Source organism: Sminthopsis crassicaudata, chromosome 2 (genome assembly GCF_048593235.1).
Source record: "Sminthopsis crassicaudata isolate SCR6 chromosome 2, ASM4859323v1, whole genome shotgun sequence".
NCBI lineage: Eukaryota > Metazoa > Chordata > Mammalia > Dasyuromorphia > Dasyuridae > Sminthopsis > Sminthopsis crassicaudata.
In genome coordinates this window covers 215,731,675-215,751,174 of record NC_133618.1, presented here as the reverse complement: position 1 = coordinate 215,751,174, position 19,500 = coordinate 215,731,675, and the positions used below count along the sequence as shown (strand labels likewise).

Sequence of the window (19,500 nt, the reverse complement as noted above, 5' to 3'; positions counted from 1 at the left end):
GAAACATGAACTTCTCAAACATGAAACATGAAATCTCAAAATAATGTTTCTAAATACATACAACAAATCATATTAAATAGCTGCCAAATTAAAAAAAATAAGGTCACAGAAACTCAGGTTTTAAAAAAAAAAGTATTATTACTTGATGTCTAATTATTATTTAGTGATTTCATCAACTCCCATAGGTTTAGTTGTCATCTCTCTCTTCCTTCACACAGCCACAACCCTAATTCAGCCCTCCGTATCACTTGTATGGAGAATTCCAACAGCCTGCATAAGTCTCTTTGCCTCAAGTTTGCCTACTCTAATCCTAACTCCACTTAGCTGCCAACGTTATTTTTCTAAGATATATTATGTTACCTACCTTCTCCCTTTTGACAAGCTCCAATGGCTCCCTGTATGAAACTCCTCCACTAGCATTAAAGCTCGTCACAACTTTGCCCTTTCCATAGGACCTTTCCAGTTTTCTATTTTACTCTCCTCTCCCAGAGTTTTGCTCCTACATTCCGGGAGCTTCACCCCGCGCCTTTCTAGGTTTCTGAGGAAGACCAAACGAATAGCGAGTGCAGAGGCAAAGGCTCTAACAGCAAGGGAGCAAGGTTCAAATTCCGCTTCCACCACTCACTCACTGCTTGTGGGGCCCGAGACAAGTCACCAAACCTCTCAGTTTCCTAACCTGTAACGAGAGAAGACTGGGCTAATGGCATCAGACGCCTCTTCCAGCTCTAGAATTATAGACTTAAGAGCCAGCGAAACCTCAATTTCCCGGGATGGAGGAGGAGAGCAGCCACAACAGCTTCACGTGACCTCTCCAGGTGACAAGAGGGGGGGAAGGGGAGTGAGGAGTGGGGGGGAGGGGAGAGAGAAAAACACGGCAGTCTCGTAGCCGTGACGATAGCACCGCAACAACGTCCAGCTTAGAAATCTCCGCCCCAGCCGCGGCAAAGAAATTTCTGAAAGAACAGCTCCGAGAGGGAGACAGAAATCCCTGGAAATCTAGAACACCCCAACTCCCCAGCGCAGATCACCACGCTTCCGTGACTGCGACTAAAGCCCAACAGGCGACATTTCGCTCACTGCGGCCTCGCCAACCCCGCTACACCTTACCTACGCTACCGCAGCACCCGCCTCCAGGTACGCATAACGTTCGCGGAGCGCGCCAGTCCAGGGTACGCCCACTTGCTTCAAACTCCACCAATTGGAGCTTACGCTGTCCGCAAAGCCTTGCCCCACCAACAGCGAACGCGGAGTTGGGAAATACCATTCGCCCTGTGGGTGGGGGCAGTGGTAGAAACTACCGGGGGACTGGCTCCTTTCTGCTTGGCAAGACGGCCCTTTTAAACTTGAATAAAGTACTTTAATTTTTTGTAGATAGACGCATATGTTTTTTCTTCATGAATTGTGGAGAAAAGGGAACTTTTTAGCCTTGGAATCCGCAGCACTTCCCCAGCGTCTCTAGTAAAGTCGCTCAGACCTGATGCGAGGTCTACGTGGTCTCCCCGCAGTCCCGCTCCTCTGGAGGAGGACTCGCTGGCCGAAGTTTCCTGCTCGCGGACTAGAAGTACTGGAATTGGCTGGTACCTTTTTTAACCCCGCCTCCCTCTCCACCGCTCCCGTTCCCCCCCCTCCCCAGTTGTAGGCTACTATTTGACCTCGAGTGTCGGAGGTCCCCTCGACCTCCTCTCTGCTGTCAGCCTGCGCCCCTGAGAGCGAGCAGACTTTCCGGGTTTGGCGGTTGGGGCTTCCTCCCCGCCTCCTGAGGTGAGATTCGGCCCCGCGCTTTCAGACGGAACGGTTTCGGGTCTTTAAGTTTTCAATTTAAATTTACCCAGGACTAGACATTGTCCAACCCACTCACCCTGACAACCCCATTCTTCATTCACTGTGGAGGAAACAGGCCCAGAGAAGGCATTGGGCTAAAAGCAGCCCACCAACTTCTCATGTGAACTCTGGTTCTCTGAAACTGGCATAAATAAAAGAGGCATCCCTGGTTTTGTTTTGTTTTGTTTTGTTTTTTTTATTCAAGAAGGGGAAAGGAATAAACACTGATTAAACGCTTACTGCATGCCAAGCAACGTCTATCCTCTCCACAACCTTGGAAGATAGGTGCTATTAATCCCATTTTACAGTTCAGGAAGTTGAGCAAACCTCGAGGTTAAAAGTTCTTAAATGTTTTGAGTCTGCTCTTTCTGACCCAGTCCCAGAGTCTTGAGCCTACGTGCCTTTTAAATGTTTGAATTAACTCATCCCAAGTTTATGTAAATATAGGCATTTTAAAAAACCAATTGTCGTGTGTTTTTCGTTTTTCGTTTTTTTATTTATCGCCTAAATATCCTCTGCCCTTTCCCTCTGAGTGGGAACATAGGCTTCTTAGTCTTTTTAAAGTTTCCTTCCCCCTGCCCCTTCCTTGCGTCTGTTGAAGCCAATGGAACTCTTCTCAGAATGCTGTTTTTAAATGTATAAGGTAAAATGTAATAGAAAGCCAGTTATACCACACATTATTTATTTATTTATTTAAGAAAATAGATTCAGACTCCTCAGGTTAAAAAACCTGCTTTAACAAAATTTTAAAAATAAGGTCAACGAAATTAGCCAATATGTGGAAAAAATGTCAATTACATGGTCCCCTATTCTGCAAAACGGGGAAAGCGCATCTTTTTTGAGGCCAAGCTTATTATTAGAATTTCAGAGTACCGCGCAATGTCAGTTTTGTTGGCAGGCTTTGTGCGTGATTTTCTTAATTTTACTCAATTTATTCACATTTAATTTAACCAGTTTATTTAATTTCAGCTCAGTTCATGTCTTTTCCAGGCTTGTGTATTCATCAATTCTAGCTTTACATTAAGTGAACTATTCTTTAAACCTCAATTTCTCTGTAGATTGGAAATTGGCGGGGTGGGGGAAGTGACACTTAGAGCCTGGATGGGATTACTGACTGGCGAAGACAGGGAAATTTTGGTTGAGGACAGACTTGATATTTGCTGAGTGGGCAAAAGGTCTCCAGATGACTGAGAGCTTCTACTCAGATGGCCCCAAACCCCCGGTGCACTGCTTTCAACTGGAAAGGGTTTTTAAGGGAGGTTTTGGGTAGGGAATTGGGAAGACGGGGGAGGGGGGGGAGCCATAGGACTGTTCAGTAAAGTTAAACACAAGTGCATATTTCAGAATTCAAGACAACTTTACTAATGCAAATTTCGGTAAAGTGAGAACCATCTGTATATAATATCTTGTTATACCACAGTAATATTCCATTGCATTCATTATTATTTTGTATAGCCAACATTCAATGGGAATCTACTTTGTTTCCAGTTACTTCTTTCACAAAACTAATTCCATCATTAATTTGGGGGGCTATTAGACATTTAACAATTAAATTAAAGCCTCCTATGTACAAAACACTAATTTTAGTTTAGAATTTTAGAATTTTGGCTTAGGCTTATAAAATTTGATTAAACTTGTCTCAGAAGTTCACATAGTCATAGAAGTTAGAGTCTGGTAGAGAACAACTACAAGCAATTGATAATATGTACAATTGCATTCTTTAATATTGAAGGTGAATTGGTTATGAAGTTCAGAAAGACATCCTAAGAGAAATGGCATTTGAACAGGGATTCAAAGAATTGGTAAGAATTCTGCAAAAAGAGGCAAAAACTGAGAAGGGTGTGCATTTCAGATTTAAGCACAGCATGTGTGAAAGCATGGAGTTTGAAAACAGGATTTTTTTTTTGGGGGGGGAATAACTAGCTACTAGCGATTCATTTTGTTGGGAAATAAAATGTGTAAAAAAAATCTGTGATCCTATGAAGCTAAATAACCATTTCATCTTCATCACCCAAAAGGCAAGTCTTTTGTGAACACTTTTAAGATATACAAACACTTTAAATATTATAAATTTCCCTCCCTACAATAACTCTGTGAGATGGGTGATGTTAGTGTTCTTATCTTACAAATAAGGAACCTAAGGCTTAGAGAGGTTTAAGGGATTGGTCTAGGATCATTTAGTTAATGAAATGAACACCCCCCTGAATTCAGGTGGTTTTGACTTGAGTCTTGTTCTCTTGCCATTGTATTATTTAGCTGCTGAGGCTTTTAGAATTCTGTTTCCTAACTTCTTGTATTCCAAATTGGTCACCTGAGCATTAACACAGCAACACTGTTTCTTATTTTTGCCCCCCAGTATTTATACTGATCATTACTTTTTTTTTCAGACTTTTAGTGTCTTCATTTCTGTGTCTTGTGAATCTTTAGCACCATTTACTTGGCACCCATTTATATATATATATGTATATAGTTTCTATTTTATATATATGTACATTAATTGCTTGTTTTATAATTATTTTAAAGAAAATAATTGACTTTATTAAATGATTGAATCATTTATTTAAAATTTTCATATTTCCATAAAAGTTTTGTTTGTCATTTCAGCAGTAAGTAAATGATATCATTAATTCCATATTTCATTTTCATTGTTGTTTCTAAATCAACATTAGCATCACCTTAGTAATAATAATTTGATACTGTTAACACAGTGATGTCTCATCAATCAAATGGTATCCTCAGAACTTCCAGAAAATCATTGAAATTGTACAAGCCTAGTAGGGAAGAGCTCTGGTTTCCTTATTACAAAATTTACCCACAAGTTTCTAGGGAAATATAGTATGTATTGAGAAATGAGGGGGAATGTGATCCTCTTTAGTTATTATTAACTATAGTAGCTTATTAAGTAAGTTAAGTTTCTTGAAAGAAATTCTTGTAGTCCTGAAAGTTATTGGTATGTTTAAATATTTTGCCTTAAAACTTTGTCTTTAAACTCTATGAAAGACAATCATTGTAAGAATAGAGTATTCTGAGGGACCCAGAATTAAGCTAAATGAATATTTTTAATAAAAAATTTTCTGATTCAGGGACTGCTTGACACTTAAAGAATTTTAAGTATTTCTGTTTGTATTCTGATAAGGTTAACATATGTTGCCAACTGGAAACAGTACAAAGAAGCAAGTGTATTAGTATTTGCAATATATACATTTTTTAAGGTTTTGCTCTGTTAACAGGTGGAAAATTTTCACGTGTTGGTCTACCATCCTTAACCAAAGATGCATCCTGACTTATCTCCACACCTGCACACTGAGGAATGTAACACTTTAATTAACTTATTAAAAGAATGCCACAAAAAGGTAAGAATTTTTTTAAAAAATGTAATTTAGTTGAAGATAGTTATTCTTGGGTATTATTAAAGAATCATATTATTAGATGTTCTTATTAACCCGATTGCAGTAGTCACAGCTATCTGTACTAATAGGGAAGATAATGTAGTGTGGACAATACTAAATCATTTGTATTTGTCTTTGGAATTTATAATTCAAACAAAATAATAAATTTAGTATTTTGCTTTATCAGAGTATTTCTAATTTAATAGTCATTGAAAGTTATCCTCAGGCGAAGCACCTTTTTTTTTTTTTTTGAGGGGGGGAACTTTAAAAAATTATCTTTGGTCAAGTTTGACCCAAATGATTGTGTTAAAGAAGACTGTAGAATTCCCTGAACTTGTCTTTTAGCTCAGAGTATGCAGGAGGTCCTACCTGAGCTAACATTATATGTTGCTTGTATCCCATGCTGGATTCCCTGTGTGTCCTTGAGAGTCTAGATAGTTATCAGTCAGCCTGTCTTAGACTGGGAAATTACTTGTGCTTCTGAGACCTTCCTATCTTTATGATCTAACAGTTCCCAAGGGAAAAGAATTCAACTTTTGCCCGCACCTTGGTCTCAGGGGAGTTTTTTGGTCCTTTTCCCACTTACTGCATTCTTCCCCCTACTGTACCACACCCCTTTTTAAGTGAAGATTTCTGTTTTCTTCTTCCTTTATTGTACTTTATAAATATGCAAACTTTTATGTGGATTGTGAACTCTTTGAGTTCCACATTCATTTTTATTTTTATTTTAATCAATCTATTTTTCACATAAGTTTCATGAAGTTGTGATTGCCTGTTGACAATTGGAAACACCACATGGTTATAAACAATCCCCTACAATTCATCTGCTAAGTCATAGATGGGAGGTACTTTTGTTGATGAAGGGTATTTTACACCCATTTTCCCTCACTGACAAAAAGACTAATCAGTCCTTTGAGTATTTATATGAATATGAAACAGCATGTATGGTGGGAAGAATACTGGCATAGATTTTAAGAAAATTGGATTCTCGTTGTTTCAAATTTTGTAATAAGAAGGTTGATATGGCTATTAGAGTGGATTACAAAACCCTATATCCTTTTTTTTTTTTTTTTTTTTTAAATTATCAGCTACTGTTTGCTTATTCTTTGCCAATCTGTTATAGTAGCTTAATGATTCAGCATGAAAAAAATGTATTTGTGTGTGGACTATGCTATTTATTAAATTTTAAATACTTTGCTGAATGTCATTTTAGAGCATGTTTAAGGTCTTGTGCATTTCTCGTGTTATGCTGTCAGGCAGAACTGACTAAAATGTTTTAATATGTATTTAAAATTAAAATGACTTTTTGTTAAAAAAAAAAAAAAAAAGAAAGAAAGAAAGAAAGAAAAGAAAAGAAAATTGGATTCTAGTTCCAGCTTTGTTAGTTTTGTGATCTCAAATTATTTTACTTCTTTGGCAACTGCTTTCATCTTCTGTAAAATAAGGGTTTTTCTTTAACTAGATTATTAAAATTTCTGAGACTTTCTATTGGTACTATCTTATTTAATAATGAAAAGCTGTGTTTCCTTGGCTTGCTGTAAATTAGTATTTTTAAAACCATAGAAACAAAATAGTAACTTAAATTTTTATTTCATTTCATTCCACTTACATATTGTGGGTATCCCAAATAAAATTTGAGACGATTGCTAATGTCAAAAGATGTACTTTCAAGGGAACAAAATTGAGAATTAACATCTTAGGACAAATTCAACTTTGAATTTTCTATAGAGCTTTTTTTCCCCCCCTGAGGCAGTTGGAGTTAAGTGACTTGCCCAGGATCACATAGCCAGGACATGTTAAGTATCTAAGGCCGGATTTGAGGTCTTCCTGACTTCAGGGCTGGTGTTCTATCCACTGCAGAGCTTTTTTATAGGGAAAAAAAAAAATCAAAGGAAACAACTCTTCTAATTGGCTATACTAAAAGTATTTTCTAACAGCAAAACATTTTACTAATAAGCTATAGGAAATTTAGGAGTAAAATATTCTCATCATTAGAAACAATTATAATTGGAGTAAAAAATTCTCATTAAACTTACACTTTATGTATTATGTGGTTCAGATAGACATTTCAAGCAAGATACCAGTGATATACAGTAGAGTTAATTAAATCAGAATATAGATATTTAAACTGTAATTGAGAAAATATAGAATATAGGGCATAAGAAGTTGTTTTCAGATAAACAATTTTATTTATTTATTTATTTATTTGCTTTCACATTATAATAGAGCAGTTTTATTTAGAAACAAGATGGAGCTATTTAAATTCATACTATTGGTAAACTCCATTTTGCTGTGATATCTACTGAGTTTCAGAAACATGCAGCAACATTCCCTTTGATACTACAATACTCTTATTAGGTCTGTATCCCAAAGAGATCATAAAGAGGACAGCTCTCTTTGTGGTGGCAAAGAATTGGAAATTAAGGGGATGCTTATCAATTGGGGATAGGCTAAAAAATTGTGGTGTATGAATGTAATGGAAATTATTGTTCTATAAGAAATGATGAACAAGTGGTTTTTAGAAAAACCTGGAAAGATTAATGCTGAATGAAGTAACCAGAATCAGGACAACATTGTACATGGTAATAGATAATGTGATGATCAATTATGATGGACTTAACTTTTCTTAGCAATACAGTGATCCAAGACAATTCCAAAAGACTCATAATGGAAAATGCTGTCTACATGCAAATAAAGAACTATGGATTTTACATGCAGATTGAAGCATACTATCTATTCACTTCTGTTTTTCTTTTTGGTAGTTTTTCCATTTTGTTCTGATTCTTTTACAACATTATTAATTTATATTTAATATGATCATACATGCATAACCTATATCAGATTTTTTTTATAACAGCTTTTTATTTACAAGATATATGCATGGGTAATTTTTCAGCATTGATAATTACAGAACCTTTTGTCCAATTTTTCCCCTCCTTCCCCTCATCCCTTCCCCCAGATGGGAAGTTGACCAATACATGTTAGTATGTTAAAGTATAAATTAAATACAATATATGTATACATGTCCAAACAGTTATTTTGCTGTACAAAAAGAATCAGACTTTGAAATAGTGTACAATTAACCTGTGAAGGAAATTAAAAAAGCAGGCAGATGAAAATAGAGGAATTGGGAATTCTGTGTAGAAAGAACTCTCCCAGAGTTCTTTCGCTGGATGTAGCTGATTCAATTCATTACTGCTCTATTGGTGGCCACGTCCATCAGAATTAATCATTGTATGGTATTATTGTTGAAATATATAATGACGTCCTGGTCCTGCTCACTTCACTTAGCATCAGTTCATATAAGTCTCTCCACTCAATTTCCAGTTTCTGGCCACTACAAAGAGAGCTGCCACACACATTCTTGTACATACAGGACCCTTTACCTTCTTTAAAATCTCTTTGAGATATAAGCCCAGTAATAACACTGCTGGATCAAAAGGTATGCACAGTTTGATAATTTTTTGAGCATAATTCCAGATTGCTCTCCAGAATGACTGGATATATTCACAATTCCACCAACAATGTATCAGTGTCCCAGTTTTCCCATATCCCCTCCAACATTGCGCTTTACCTTTCCCTGTCATTCTAGCCAATCTGACAGGTGTGTAGTGGTATCTCAGAATTGTCTTAATTTGCATTTCTCTGATTAATAAGGACTTGGAGTGTCTTTTAATATGGCTAAAAATAATCGCAACTTCTTTGAGAATTGTCCTTTAACTATTTATCAATTGGAAAATGGTTTGTATATCAGATTTCTTGCCATCTTGGTAGGGAATAAAGGAGGAAAAAATTTTGGAACTCAGAATCTTACAAGGCCAGATGACTCAAGATAAGAGCCTCTTGTTCTTTCATGAAGTATAGAATAAACAAATTTAAGGATCTAAAAAGTTGAAATCTTGGGTCCTTGGTTGGCCCTACTGACCATTCATCGTATTTGATAGTATTTTGATATATCTTAGCTAATAGGAATATAATTATTATTCTCACTTCTGAAGTTGAGGATGCTGGTGGTTTCAAGAAGTTCAATCATTGGTAAGTCCTAGAAAAATAAAGAAAAAAAATCTTTGATCTGCATTCAGGGTCTACCAGTTCTTTCTCTGGAGAAACTTTAATCACAAATCCTACAGAATTGTTTTGTATCGCTGTATTACTGAGAATGGCTAAGTTATTTATAGTAGATCATCATAACAGTATTGCTATTACTAGGTATAATGTTTTCTTGATTCTCCCCATTTTACTTTGCATCAATTCATGTAAGTCCAGATTTTTATGAGAGTATTCTCATTTCTTACAGCACAGTAGTATTCCTTCATAATCACATGCAGCAACTTGTCTAAGCCATTCCCTATGATGGACAGCTTCTCAATTTCTAGTTCTTTGTAGCCCTAAAAGAGATGCTATAAATATTTTTGTGCATTTAAGTCCTTTTCTTTTTTGTTTTTTTATCTTTTTGAGATATAGACCTAGTAGTGGTATTGCTTGATCAAAGGGCTTGAGTGGTTTTATAGCCCTTTGGCCATAGTTCCAAATTACTCCCCAGAAGAGCTGACTCACTAGACATCAGTGTTTTGATTTCCCCACATTCCTTTCCACATTTTTTATTTTCCTTTTCTGTCATCATAACCAATTTGACAGTTGTGAGGGAGAGTAGTTCAGAGTTGTTTTAATTTGAATTTTTCTCATCAGTAATGATTTTAGAGCATTTTAAAAAAGCTATCTTGTCTGACTTTTCTCCTGTTCAAATCCCTAATTCCTTCAACCTATTTTTGTAGTGTTAACTCACAACCCTTTATGATCTTGGTTGTTCTCTTGACACTCTCCAGATTTTCCTTTTCCTTAAATTCAGATGCCCCTAATTGAACACAATAGTTAACAAATATGTTCTTTCTACATTTGAATCCAGAGTAATGATCACCCTTTTGTGTCCTATAAGATAAAACCTCCTCTAATGAAATCTTTTTTTTTTTTTTTTTTTTTTTTTAATAATTACAGCCTCACAGTATTTTCTCTTACTGAGCCTATAGTTTATTAAAGCCCAGAATTCAGAGAAGGTTTTGTAAATCAGGCTATCTGACCTATATTTGTGAAATTGATTTTTGAAACTGTGAAAAGGCTTTACATTTCTAGTGAATTGCTTTTTAGAATACTTCAGTATTCTAACCCAAAGGTTTCAGACATATGGGTCACTACACTCTTGAATATAAAACCAAATAAATGTAATTGGGAAATATTAACAAAATAAATAAAAATAGGTAATGTTAATATATATAGTCTATGCCTTTGTTGTACATGAATTGGTGGTCTACATTTCTGTTTCAGTTTGATACCACTGCTTTAGCCTGTCAAGGTCTTTTAGATGTTGACTTTAATTCAGTATTGTCTTTCAGTTCCAACTTTGTATCATCTGTAAATTTGATAAATACACCATCTACTACTACATAAATACACCTTTTTTCAAGTAATTTGAGAAAAATGTTTCATAGCACAGAGTACAAGTACCAGTCCCTGAGGCACTACTATGGAGAGACTTGCCAATTTGACATTGATCCATTAATTACCACTCTTTGTTATCCTGCCATTCAACCAATTCCAAATCCATGGTTATATAATATTCTAACATATCTTTCCAGATTTTCCACAATAATTTGAGATTATACCAAACATTTCCCTAGTCTTCTATCATTTCGTAACTGTCAGAAAAGGAAATTAGATTAGGCATAGCCTGTTTTTAATGAAGATTTACTAGCACTTTTATAATTGTTGTTTACTTTTGAGATATTTAACAATCTCGTTAGTGATCCAGTTTAGAATTTTTTTTCAAATTTGAAATCAAGTTCATTGACTTATCAATTGAAAACTATCCTAATCCCATTTTTGAAAACCAACACAGAACTTATCTAGCTTCAATTTTGTGTTCTCTCTCTCATTTTTTCATGATCTTTCAACTGTTTCTGATAGTGACTCAGCAGTCACATCTGCCACCCTAAGAAGGAATCGTCTCTTTGCTTCAAGGGTCTCATCATTTCTATCCCAACAATCAGTTTCTCCATTTTTGTAAGAATCCTATCCAGTACTGTCCCTTATTAGTTCCTCCCCTTTTTGAAGGCAAAAATTATCATTTAGGCAAATTAGGAGGTAATCAAAATTAATACTTCCATTCCCCACTGTATCATGCTTGTGCCAGTTATTTGCTTCCCAAACTCTTTATTTCTTCCTAAAGTCTAGATGGTCTCTAGTATATTTCAAAGGAAAAATTTTTGTTTCTCCCTCCATTAACCTTCGTCAAATATTCTCCATTATACTTTGTCACCCATAAGGGTGACAAAGTATATCTTCTTAATATGGACTTGCTTACACCCCTTTTATCTATTTTCTTTCTTTTGATTAATATTATACCAATCTAGAATTAAATTTTCATCCCTCCTAGACTTATGAGGTGTGACCCTCTCAATGAGGTCAAATTCTTCTATTTTCTTTTGCTTACCACCTAGTGTTTAGTATTTGAAGTTCTGGATTTTATTATAGATTCTTTTCTTGGATTTTGCTCCTATGAATTTATTGCTACCTAAATTGACATTCTTTCATTATTGCTACTCTATATAATTTCTGGCTTCAAAGTTATGATTGTGTTGCATACACACCCATACATATATACACCTGTAAAACATGGCAATTTTCTTTCAGTATGATAACCTTTTTAGTTTATTGCATTTCCAAGATATGCACCAAATATGTTTTTATCAGCATTTGTTATGTATAAGAACTTCATGTCTGGAAGAAGTCATTCTTCTTTGTATTCTTATTTGCTACCATCTTCTTAGCCAATTATTTATTTCCTTACTCAGTTGTTTTGTTTTTTTGTTCTTCTTCTTCTGTATCCGTTGCTTTTAGTGGACAGCAGTAAAGAAATCACATGAGTTAAATCTTATCCAATTTATAAATAGCACATCTTTCACAACACAAAGTCATTCTACTTGCAAGTATTAGGCATTCCACTGTTTTGAGTTCAGTTCTTAACACTTAATAAAACTATTGAATGTTTGTCCCCCTCCTTCATGCATTTATTAAGCAACCCATACTCCAAAGTAGTATATGTTTTTTGGTTGCTCTCTGAAGCAGGTTGCCTTTATTTCCTTTAAAAAAGCATGATTTTACATTGCAGTTACTACCATTTCATGGATAAGTTTTATAATATTGTCTTGTTCTGGCATTCAGTCGTGTCCTGGTTTTTCATGGACCAATGGACCATAACCAAGGAGGCTGTCTATCCAAGTTTATATTCATTGTTTCCATGTTTCTAAGAGGAGATATTGGGAATAATTAATTGGAACTAACTTCTTTGAAAATATTTTAATAAATTAATGAAGTAATCTTAATGGGTGGGAATATACTTCCCCAAAAAAGAACCTTGTGTTGTTTTGGTAAGATAGGCCCAGATGGATCTATTTAAGAATTTAGACAATTTTAATTAACTATCATCAGATTAATGAGAGACAGTCTTGGTCTCATTCATAGAGAGCTTGTTGCAAAATCAGGAAAGCCTGAATTCAAGTCTGACCTTGATGCATGCTAGCTGTGTGATCCCATGCAAATAACATCTCAGGCAACTGCCTAAGAGCAGGTATTGGTTGACTTTCATTGTTAAGAAGTTCCTTATCAAGATTTCCTTATACTAATGAATTCATACATTGATTTGTTTGTTTTTTTGAAATGAAGTTGACACATGAATGAAGAATTATATAAGAATTATTTAAATGTACTTTTATACAACACACTTTTCCATTTTATTAATAAAATAAATTTGTGGGTTTTGTATTACAGCACAGTGTTCTGAAATTTTTTGGTCACTGTAATGAACTTGATCATGAGATGCGGAAATGCCTAAAAAAAGAGGTAAGGAAGGCTATGTTAGAGCATTGAAAGGTAGAAAAGAAGCCACCAAAAGAATTTCATTTTCTTCCAAGAAGCCCCCTGGGGGCTTCCTCCTTTCTCATCAAGTGCAGAAGGTATATGATTTTTTTGTGTTATATTTAAGGTAAGACTATTCAAATGGCTATCTCATTCTCTAATACCTCTAGAAAGGAGAGAATAACTTTAAAATCTTTCAAATAAAAAATGCAGTAATAACCAGATAAAAATGCTGTTCTGAAATAAGGATAAAAGTAGTCACCATACTTTGCATCAGAGTGTAAAGATTGGTAAAAGGGCTAGAGACTATTAGAGAAAAATCCATGAAAGGAATTGGGTAAGATAAAACATAAGTGGAACGCATGATAGCCATTTTCAAGAAGCAAAGTATTTTCTGTATGCCCAAAAGAAATTTTGGGAGTAAATTATAAGGAGACAAATTTAATCTTAGTATAAAGAAGAGCTAACAATAGACAACTGCAAATATTCAAGCTCAGACTAGATAAATGATCATCTATATTATGAATGCTGTATTAAAAGGGATTTGTGATTCTGATAAGAAGTTAAACTAAATGACCTCCAAAATGTCTCTTTTAACTCCTAGATTCTTTGAAAATAAGAAATAGGAAATGTGGAATAAATTATTTTTAAAATTTCTCTCTTAAATAATAAATATAACCAGAGCTTCAATGAAATTTAGTGATATATTTAGGTTGCATTTTTCACACAATCTATCTTCTCCCCATTGTTTGTCTATCTTCCAGTATGCAGAAAGGAGAGCCAAGAGCAGAGAATTTGGAGAAGCTAAGCGACGGAAATTTTCTAATATTTCAGAAGAGACAGAGAATTGAGTTCTGCTTTCACTGCACATACTGACTGATGAATGAACATCTGGACATTTAACTAGCTGCTGGAAAAACATTACTATGCTTGAATTCAGGAATTCTTAAATAGTGAACCCTTTTATTAGCTACAGAGAAATGTAGAAACTACTAGTATAAGATTCTTATGGTTATAAGACTATAAGACTGAACCTTCCTGGCCATCAACAAAACATCAACATTTGAATAATGGCTATTTGTATATTGCCTAAGAAAATCATTTTCCTTTAGGTTTACTAACCTTGAAGGGTAAAGAGAGGTGAAGGAAGGATATTGTTTATCCCTTCAAAGCAACATAAAAAATATTTCACTTCAGTACCTGAAAGTGTCAATGTTCCATTTATAAATCCTCAGCCATCTTCCACATTTTAGTAAAGTCTTCATGAGTTGTGGCCAAAAAAACACTTTTTTAAAAGGTAGTAGGATAAGCTGAGCCATGGAGAGTCCTGGGAATCTTTATAGGAAGATAAAAAATGTTTTATCTTATCTGTACATTTTCCTCAGTGATTAAAAATCTATAATGCAATTTGTGATGTCACAATTGGTTTTCAAGATTTTTTAAAATAAATTTAGCTTTTGTCTAGTTATAGAAAGAACTTTAGACATGAAAATAATTTATGAAGTTGAAGAATTGGGTGAAGTATTAATAAGCATGCATTAAATATGCCATTGCCAGCACATTATACATATACACATGTATGTATTATAACAATATACAAATTAGATGATATGTTTATAATGTAAATTTTCAAGTATAGATGTGTTTGTGTGTCTGTGTATGCATAATATATTGCCATACTTTGATTTTAACATGATTCTAAAATTTGTCTTGGTATTTCAGTTGATCAGTTCACATATTTTCTGTCTTCTGTTCTTGACTTCTTTGGCATCTTTTCCATTGTTCACAATAATCTTCAACCTTGGAAAAACTCCCTCTAATCCATCTTCACTCATAAGCCCAACCTGCTTGTTGAACACCACTGAGTCAAGTTACAACACTAAACTGACTGCTTCCTCTAAACAAACTATCATGCATGTTATCTCAGTTGTGTCCTCACTGCCACACTGCAAACTTTTTAAATTGTCATGGCTAAAGAACTTATCTATTTAGCAATTTAGGAATGAGCCTCTGTCCTCATAAAACAGACCTGTGGCCAGGCTCATGGTCAAAGCCTTTCTAGAATGATAGAACCTGCCAGAGTTTATCCTCTAGTAGCCTTTTGCAAACTGAAGGTTTCCTTTCATGCCATGATGAGATATGGATTTAAGTATATGAAAACTCATTCCAAAGGCAAATGCAAATGATTTTTAAATGATTTATAATGGCAATGTACCTACATAGCTTCATAGGTTAAGCTCCATTTAAGAAACTGCACAATATTTTCATTGATTTCAAACTATTCCTTACAAACTCATTTTTAACATTTTTAACATTGTGATGCTATGTGACTGAACTATAGAATCCCACAGTCCTTGAAGATTGAGAATTACAGATACCCTAGAAGGCAATGGAGATATATATATAGTAGACATAAATTGCAGTTTATGCAGATTGCTACCCAGTTAGAGTTGGGATTTCAACCTAGGTCTCCTCCAGTTGTCTTGTAGATCTGGCCACCTAATCCAAAAGGCTCTGGAGGGCAAGATGAGGCAGGTGACCTTGCACAGCCTTCCCTCACTGAAATCCAATTCATTTACCTGTCATGGTCTTCGAGAGTAGAGGACAAACCACCCACCAGCTAGATGACAATTACAGCTGTAATTTCTGCAAAGCCATGTTTTTTTTATTGGTGACAACCCAGCATATCCGTCCTGATCCAGACTCTTTGCCATCTTCATGTTGTACTGTTCTGCTGCCATATGCCCTGGAAAACTTAAGCCATTCCATTTTAGAACTTGCATCCATGAAAGTCCACAAGAGCTAGCCAGCTTCAGAGCGCTTGTTGTGTTTCCCAATGCTACCTCAACAACAGTCTTCCTGCTCTCAGAACAAATCGAATCAATAATACAGAATCAGTACCTATTGGCTAGCCTACTGTTGCTCTCGCCTTCCCTCACTTCCTCAGATACCCTCCTGGGTTACCAGTCTGTATTGTCTGCCCTTGTTAGGTTAGTTCCTGGCCTTGGGCACAGTCTTTCATCATGGAGGCCTTCCTCTTAACAGCAAGAGATAGCCTGAATGCTACACTGCGCTCTGGGCAATATGGGGTACTGATCCCTGTGCAATGTGGTGGGAGGAACCTTGGATGGGGCCGATAAGCCTTTGGGAAAATTATTTGTAGAGAATATATAGGAGGACAAGGTCAGGAGGAGGTGTGATCTATAAGTCAAGAAAGCACCCACATCTATTAACAAGATTATTGAATTACTGACATTCATGCTATGATTTCCTTTATAGCAAGTTAGAAGTACAATACAGACTTTCTAAAGAAAAAGTCTCCTGTCTTGAGAAACTAAGAAGATTATACTACCAAAGTTCCCACCACATCCTATAATCAAAGGCATCATCTCTTAATGTTTCATCTTACTAAGAATATTGTTTTTTAAAAAATAACTTTGAACAAGACTATAAAATATTTCAGTACCTCAATTAGGCAATAGGTTTACTTAAAAAATAGGCATCCTTAAAAAAAAAGATATTTGCTTCTGTTCTCTCCCCTTTTTTTCTTGTAAAAAGTTTGCACAGCTATAGGAAATTTAAATCTGAAATTTTTTTGGAAAATATTTAAAAGATTGCCTTGGAATCGGGAATTCTAGTGCTACATCAAACACAAAAATAATTGTAGACCATGTGAGTCACTTACCTTAACTGTGAAAAGTAAAATTGTAAGATTTTATTTCCACAGTTGAAGTTTCAGAGTCTCAGTCTCTTTCTCTGTTGCCATGGTGAAAAAGAATGTGATGTAAGCTTTAGGGTTAGTACATACTGGCTGAAGAGAATTAAAGAATGTCTTTAAGTCAACAGAAGTAACCACGGGTGCTGTTTAAGTGCAAATGATCTGGGTTTATGCCCAGGCAAGCTAAATCTTTGAGTATGTTTAATAATGAGAAGACATCCACCATTTTTGAACATATGACAAGGGGAGGGGGGAACATGGAAATATCAAGTACTCTGTGTAGTGAGAATGTCATGAAATCATAGATTTTGGAAGAGTATCTTCCAATTGAAATTCTGAGAAGGGGATGAGGATGCAGGGTGAGCTTATGGAATATAACTGCTGGTTTTGGCTTCTATAAACTGCATTTGTGCCTTTTCAAAGGGGTATGGCACCTGCTTGAATGTATAAAGCCTTCCTCTTAAGAATTAGCTCTGAAGTTTTCATTTCTAACATTAATGTACCCAGGAAACTTTAAAACTTTTAAGTTAAAGATGAACTTCTGATCATCAGTGGAGAGAGTTTCTCAATGGGATATGTTTATGTTGATAAAACCAGAAATATGGATCTAAAAAAGCATAATTCTAGTGTCTAAATATTAACAATTATTGCAATTTTTTGAGTAGTGGTTAAACATGTGCAAAATAATATCTATAAAATAATGTAGTTTTTGAAAGAGTTACTTTATATTCACACTGTACAATGTAGTTGAAGCAATCAACCCAAATTTAAAAGGATCTATTTGGTACCATGGATAGACCCACCTTTCATTTGATAAGACATTTTTTTTATCTGTCAAACTCTCTACTCTCCTGGCCCTCATTATGGGTCTGTCCTCTTGATACCATGCCACAATGTCTCATGATTGGGAAATAATGAGTAGATTTTAGTTCTAGTGCATTATCCATCTGATTTGCAGATATAGAATGAAAAATCTGAGAAGGAAGCTGGTATTGATGAGGGATGAGGGTACCAAAGAAGAGGTTAGGCAGGAATGGATGAGGTTCTGCTCTCCAAGGTGAGGTTGGGGGTAGGCGAGGGGCGAAGGAATTAGCTAAACCCAAAGGCTATGGTAAAGAAGCTTTATTGTTAAAGAAACACCAAGAGGGATTCTTTTGCCGGGCATATCATTGGCAGAAGTGATCTGCCAAGAGTCATTTTCTGAAGACCCGTTTTATGCATGATTCTAAGGGAAGTCTCAAGTAAATGTGAAATCTTGCATGGAGTCATGACTTCCTCCAAGAAAACTTTTCTTGAACTCTGAGAGGATGCAAGATCATTTGGGTTTGTAGATCAAAGGAGACATTTTTTTGGTGATTTTACATAATTTTGCAGGGCTTACTCAGGTCATACAGAGTTTTACTCTCATTTGTATCAATTCATTCTAGAGTTCTGGCTTTCTTGCAACTCATTATGATTTGGCTTTTCTCTCTTTTAAAATGTTGCAAAGGCACAAATCTATTATTTGAATTAAATTCTTAAGTACTTTTAAGTGCTCTTTTTTTCTTTGTTACACATGTTAGATACAAGCTGACTCCAAAAGTTAGGTAACAGACATTTTAGAAAGTCCAGAAGAATTGGATGTTTCTGGCCAGAAGCGGGCTGCACCCCTCTGGTGGGAAGGAGGAGCACTAGTTACAGAAGCAGACAAACTTTATGCTCTTAGTTTATCAGATCCCTTTCCCCAGGAATGGATTTATTAGTTCCAACTGGGGTAACAGCATTTCTTACATGCTATTCCTAAATATATCCCACCTCCTTTGTCATAAATCCCATATTCTGTTAATAAGGTTCTAATTCTATTCAAGGTATGTCAGCTTATATGCATGAGGCTTCATAAGCAAGCCCAAAAAAGACCTTTTCCCAACCTTGATCCTCAGTTTAAACCAGCTTCTAACCTAAACTTTTTTTTTTTAATCACTTTATTTTCAAAACATATGTACGGATAATTTGACAACATTAATCCTTTCATAGCCTTGTGTTTCAGATTTTCTCCTCCTTCCCCCCACTCCCTCCCCTAGATGGCTAGTAATCCAATATATGTTAAACATGTTATATATGTTAAATCTGATGTGGGTTGTGGTCCCTTTAAGAAACTAGTCCTTTCAGACTGATTTATCCCTTTCTGATTCCCAACCCCTCCTAGCTGATGCATTATCAATTCAAGAAGCTAGGACCTTGGATTCACAAATCCTGATCAAAAGCATCCTTTTGAATTCCAATAGGAGATCTGGGCTCTCCCAGCCCCCACTAAATCTGAGCCAATTTGGGTTCTCCCAGCCTCCATGGGATCTGAGCCAATTTGGGCTGTCCCAGCCCCTATTCTAATGATCTGCTCAGGTTTCCCAACCAACATCAAGCAAATTCTAGCCCTCATTAAAACCCAGTGAGGAGCCAACTTGGGACTGCACCCACAGGCCCCTTTAGCTAAATCTCTCATTATAAAAGAGTCAAGCTGAAGTCCTCTCTTTGCAGAGGTTCCAAACATGGCAGCTTTATGCCTGGCATGCCCAGGATCTCTGCCCACTGGAACACTGTTTCCAGTGCCCTCTTATCTCTACCTTCACTTTTTACTAACTAGACTTTAATCTTACTTCCAAACCCCATAATAAACCTCTTATA

At 35.7% G+C, this 19,500-nt stretch overlaps 2 protein-coding genes across 6 annotated transcripts in view; one reads left to right on the top strand and one right to left on the bottom strand.

The window, feature by feature from the left end:
- The window catches only part of CENPN (centromere protein N), a 37,234-nt gene extending 36,044 nt beyond the window's left edge, over positions 1 to 1,190 (bottom strand). Inside the window, exon 1 of one of the 3 annotated variants that reach the window (XM_074288214.1) lies at positions 1,108 to 1,190. Coding sequence is in view for 1 of the 3 variants with exons in the window: in XM_074288212.1 (XP_074144313.1) it covers positions 365 to 420 (56 nt within the window). In the remaining 2 variants the exon portion in view is untranslated. Of the gene's footprint in view, positions 1 to 364 lie in introns of all 3 variants that reach the window. The other 2 variants (XM_074288213.1, XM_074288212.1) reach the window with 2 other exon arrangements.
- CMC2 (C-X9-C motif containing 2) lies at positions 667 to 14,812 on the top strand. 3 transcript variants are annotated; one of them, XM_074288217.1, is made up of 4 exons: positions 667 to 1,134; positions 5,052 to 5,174; positions 13,035 to 13,106; positions 13,886 to 14,812. In XM_074288217.1, exons 2-4 carry the CDS (start codon positions 5,094 to 5,096, stop codon positions 13,970 to 13,972), a joined length of 240 nt encoding a protein of 79 aa, XP_074144318.1. In that variant the 5' UTR covers positions 667 to 1,134; positions 5,052 to 5,093; the 3' UTR covers positions 13,973 to 14,812. The 3 variants fall into 3 exon arrangements, with proteins under 3 accessions (XP_074144318.1, XP_074144319.1, XP_074144317.1); XM_074288218.1 differs by lacking the exon at positions 667 to 1,134 and adding an exon at positions 1,162 to 1,352; XM_074288216.1 differs by lacking the exon at positions 667 to 1,134 and adding an exon at positions 1,437 to 1,761.
- Positions 14,813 to 19,500: the final 4,688 nt, after the last annotated feature.